At 36.6% G+C, this 5,159-nt stretch overlaps 1 protein-coding gene across 5 annotated transcripts in view; it reads right to left on the bottom strand.

Annotated features, from left to right (window-relative positions):
* Nucleotides 1-1,856: 1,856 nt before the first annotated feature.
* ldb2a (LIM domain binding 2a) overlaps nucleotides 1,857-5,159 on the bottom strand; it is a 113,794-nt gene continuing 110,491 nt past the window's right edge. For all 5 annotated transcript variants that reach the window (XM_085416269.1, XM_085416277.1, XM_085416244.1 and 2 more), the window contains exon 9: nucleotides 1,857-3,887. In XM_085416269.1, the coding sequence (XP_085272395.1) occupies nucleotides 3,657-3,887 (231 nt within the window). In that variant the 3' untranslated portion in view covers nucleotides 1,857-3,656. The remainder of the gene's footprint in view (nucleotides 3,888-5,159) is intronic.

Here is a 5,159-nt window from a genome sequence, read left to right as displayed (position 1 = left end):
CCCGCCTTGTCGCCCTGCGCAACGTCATCGCGGTGTGGCTGACAACGTGCGACGTCACGATGATAAAGGTAGTTTCAACATTTTTTAAAAAACATATTTTTGAAATGTTTTTTATTGGCATTAATATTTATACATTTTACTTTTCCAGTGATTCTCCGTTTAATTTAATCTAAAATGTACACAAATCTGCCATTTGTTTCCTTATTTGTTCTTTAAAATAATAATACAAGATTTTAAAAATAAAGTTTTTGGAAACGCCTTAAATAAATGATTACCTGGCTGGAAAATGGTTTCCCAGTATGTTTCTGTGGACCAACTAGTCACACTAATGGGGCTTTTTATTTGATTTCAACAACAAGATAAGAAGAAAAAACGAGCATAATAATAATAATAATAATAATAATAATAATAATAATAATAATAATAATAAATTAACTCTTTATATAAAGAACGTAAATGTATGTACACATAGTGGTATTTTTAAAAATATATTTTTCCCGGCATCACAACTTTTTCTTAAATAAACGCATATGCTGTTAGGAAATTAACAAAATGAAATATTGTTAAAGACTTTCCAGTGAATATAATCATTGGTTACGAAAGAGGAAATATATTGTGTTATATTATATTATACTATGTACTTTCTACAGTAATGTCGTATAGAGATCGATAACAAAGAAAAGTTAATTGAGTATTTTGCAGTACCCAATATCCTCCACTTGGTGTCCCCAAAGTTCCATGAAATCTTCTTGAATTTAAAGTCTACCCAACAACAGTACTGAGGCGTCTTCCCACTGATTTATATATACAAGTTTGGTACGAACGGCATATATAGAGGTTATAGTTCATGTTAGAGGTCGTTCTGAGTATATTCAGGTATATTTTGTTGACGTTACTCAGGTGCGGTCATCTACATTTTAATATTTTAATAAAACCTAAAAGGATATCCCAGAATAAATAGACTAAATCTCCAGTGTTTAAAATGCTGCTATACATAACGCCTACGTTCATGCGCCTTTTGAATATATACCTGACATTTAACTGCTCATCGAGTAAGTAAAGAATGTCCATGTCCTTGTGGTCTTTGTGCAGTCAATTTACCTTAACGGCAGTTATAATTAAAGAACAACTCTATACTATACCTAGAGATACCTTGTCCTCAGTTATTATTCATGTACTTACATTTCCCAGAATGCATTTTAAGAGGAAGTAGTGTATGAACATGTAGTTAAGGGTCTTAATATTAACAAGGGTATGTATGAATGTATGAGGCATATGCATTTAAGTTGACCCCTCTAATGATTTGACATCTATGATCATGGCTTAATATTTAAAATTATGCTGCACTGAATTCTGAACTTCTGCAGCAGACATCTCCCAGTATGCTCATTAAAGGTCATTAGAAAATCCATGAAGAAGGTGTTTTTGGTAGATGACAGTCATTTTCTGCTATTATATCCTATTATGGATACAGGGAATATGAAGAAGTGTGCCTTGCTTTGGCTGGTAATGAACAATAATAACAAAAACAGAGCATAAAATAATGATTATGCCGCCAAAATATGATTTCCTTTCATTTAAATGTGTAGCTGAGAATTTAACTCTACCCTCATCTTGCTGTCTTTGTCCCCCCAAAAAAACTGTTTTGTGAAAAGCCCTTCAAAATAAAAGAAAAAAGAAAAAAGAAGAAAAGAACCTGCAATGATAATTTATCAACTTGATCTGCTGAGTTCCTCCAATAACATATAAATACAGCTTTTTAATGATTTAGACTGATGAAGTAAAAATTCAACCCCTAAAAAAATCAGACTGGAAAAGTCCGGCTCCATGCTCACATCAAGCATAATCAAACCAAATTCAACTACTTTGTAAGCACGGTTTATTGGCACACATAATGGTAAAGCATACATACCAGACATCAGATATGACACTGAACACCTCTGCTATATAATGTACAAATGGTGTCTAATAATACTAGGCGCAAACATATTTAGAAACGTGTTAGCTTCCTTACAAATGCACAAATAAATACCCATAAGATCCAATTGTATAAAGACATCCATCATTGTCTTCTTGCCCATTTTTAAACAAAAATCCAACAAAAGAGATCAGGGATATACTGTAGTATCAATTCAATTAATGATTAAAGAACAAGTGTGAACACAAACACAGGGATCTCAAAGTGTTTCTGTCGGGTGGATGGGATTTGATCTTGTCTTTAAAATGTTACTGTTGCTGTTTTTGTGGGGGGGCGGTTCCTACAATATGTCACAGAGTACACAACAAATATCATCATGTGACTGTGTGGCTGTTATTAACATTGTGGCTTTGGTTCTCCACTAGCTAGAGAGGACATTAAGAGTTTGGTTCTGACAGAGGCAAACAGGCATCCATCCAAACCACCCAACAGAAATCTGAACCTCCTGTACAAAACAAAACAGCTGCCATGTCCAAACTGCTTTCAGTGGCTGATTTACAGTGGACAAAATAGATTCCACCTCTATTTACAGAGCTACAAACCTTGTAACAGTGTTCCCAAACTGATGAACCCAAAAGGAAAATCCAACAGATGAGTTTTATAAAGCACATAGATCAAACAAAAAAATAAAATTCCTATAAAATCATGCAGGAAAAGGCTTTAGTATCAGTTTGGGAGTAGGTCGTTAAAGGGAACGAAGTCCAATTTTCCAGGAAGAAAAAAAGAAAAGAAATCAACAATAACGCATCAACGCGTGTCGGCAAAGTTCACATACTGATCTGCAAAATTACAATGTGATTGCAAAAGGATTCTGAGAGAAGCGAAATACCAATAGACTACAAACACAATCAAACTGGTTTGCATGAAATCACAATCTGTGACGACCGCGGTAATGTGGAAAAACAATCGTAGGACACGAGTTTCCCTTGTTTCAAAGGAGTCCATAGTGGTAGATAACTTTTATTTCCCCTTAATTGGAAATGGAAATAAACAGCAACAGCAGAAACAAACCAACAGCCGACTGAATTTCCAATAAAAATGCAATTGCCTCAAACAATATTTCATTTGTCTCCAATGTGGTTAGATGCTTCCAATGGCTCTGGTGGCTGTTAAAAAACACTTTGCCTTCTTGAGCTTGCTTATTTTTTTGAAGACATTTTGTTCGTTGTTTTTACTCTTCTTCTTTTCTCCCCACTGTCTACCATCAGCAGGATGACTTGTGACCTGAAGGTCAACCAATCACATCTGTGGTATTCCACTAGATGAGAGGTCTGTAGCTGAGGGTCCAAAGAGGAGAATTTGATCCACAATTTTCCACTGCATTCTTGGAAAAAAAAGAAAAAGAAAAAAAAAGAAATCCCACACCTTGTTATTTTTACATTATAGTTGCATACGACCTGTATGCATTTCTTGTCTGTGGATATTGCTGTGCAATGCTGCCAGTTCTCAGTGTTCTCCTAGATGTTACAGTGATTCAGAAAAGAAGAAAATATCCGGGACGGACGTACAGTATTTTGGCTGGACATGCCGGTGGTGACTTTGCAGACGGGGGGGTTCTGATTCAGTACAATGTTATGAGGCATAGAAGTACTGCCCTCAGGGGAAGGGGGGAGGTTAAAAAGTCCAGTCCACATGAAGTCAAGGATCTGTTGGGCTTTTTTTTCCCTCTTCTTTTGTTTTACTGCGAGGGTTGTGGCGCCGTGCTCTCGGGCTTGCTATCCTGGGCGGCGGGGGCTTTGCTGCTCCAAGGGGCGTTGTTGCCCAGAGCTGGGGAACTATTAAAGTCGTCTTCGTCATCCAGGCCGTTGGTGGCATCGTACTGTGTGTTCTCCAGACGGGTGATCAAACGCTCATCCTCGTCCCCAAACTCGCCGCCCATCAGGGTCGGCTCGCCTACCACCATCACGTCCTTAAGAAAGAGAGAGAAGAAGAGAGGAAGGTATATGATATTTTTTATTCTGAAAACAGAAAAACACATAATTTGTCTTTTTTTCCTCCTGGCTTTTCCAAAGGTAACAACATATTTAAACTGTCCCGTCAGCTGGGTCACTTTATCAGTCACTTTTTAATTGCGTGCTTCCTTTCACGCCCTGAATATTCACATTACCATACAATGGGTTCACTGCTGTATATAAGCAGGGGTGCATTTTGGCTAGACCACTGTAAAATTTGTAGCTTATCCAATGGGAGTTTGAACAGGTTTATCACAGAGATAAGAGATACATGCATACAAATATAAAGCAAGCCCTAAATACACTTATAGTACATGCAAATATTATTGCAAAAAGCCACAAAATTCACTGCATCATCCTTCCGTCAACTGTTTTATTTTTTTTTATTATTGCTGTGTGTAATTTTTGTCCTCTTTTTGTTCTTCTTCTTTTTTCTTTTTATTAACTAACTCATCCATTTGTTAATTTCACTCATTTACATTCTTTAAAGCAGTCTCTAACTAGTTTTGAAGTCTGGCTTACAAATATAATTAACTTTTACACAGGGAGCCGTGGAATGTTTTTGGTTTTGTGCAGGGCCGGCTGTATTTAGCCTTGGGGTGATTCAGAATTAATATGCTAAAGTGAGTGAGAAATCACCAGAGAAGAAATTAATGCATATCTGTTTCATCTAATTCTCAGACCAAAGCACCATCTGAATATCAAATGAACGCAGATCCAACCGAAAAGACCTTATAATAACATTTTCATTACTTCAAATAAATGATTATGTATGTTGTCTGTTTCCCATAATTAGAATTTAATCAATGACATTTTAAAACAGAGGGTTAAAAAAAGCAAGAGGTCATAAAAATAAATATTTAGTTGTACTCTAGACCAGACTTTATCATAATTTTTGTTTGAAGAAGGTATGCCCGGTTGCTCTATGATGGTAGAGGTACAGTGTGTGTTTTTCTGCTTCAATTATCATCCCTTTCTTCCGATCTAAAGACAGTACATGTGTGCTCTTCAGTGGGGGTTTTTGGACAGACGCTGGCATATTAAGTGATCTAATTTCTCTAAGCACCCCATGCAAAGGAAACATTCCCATCCAGATAGGAGATTCCTCCAGTGCCTAAGCATCTGTACCCATCCCAATCAATGCTCATCATGTAAGACATATTTCACAGAGATGGCCCTCCCACGGGGGGTCAAGGAATTAAAGGAGAAAGATTTATCTATTATCCACT

The sequence above is a fragment of the Rhamphochromis longiceps genome, linkage group LG2, assembly GCF_057381845.1.
Source record: "Rhamphochromis longiceps isolate RC_006_pf linkage group LG2, R_longiceps_female_GT1.1, whole genome shotgun sequence".
NCBI lineage: Eukaryota > Metazoa > Chordata > Actinopteri > Cichliformes > Cichlidae > Rhamphochromis > Rhamphochromis longiceps.
The sequence above is the reverse complement of the archived record's forward strand: the minus strand, read 5'-3'. Positions and strand labels throughout refer to the sequence as shown.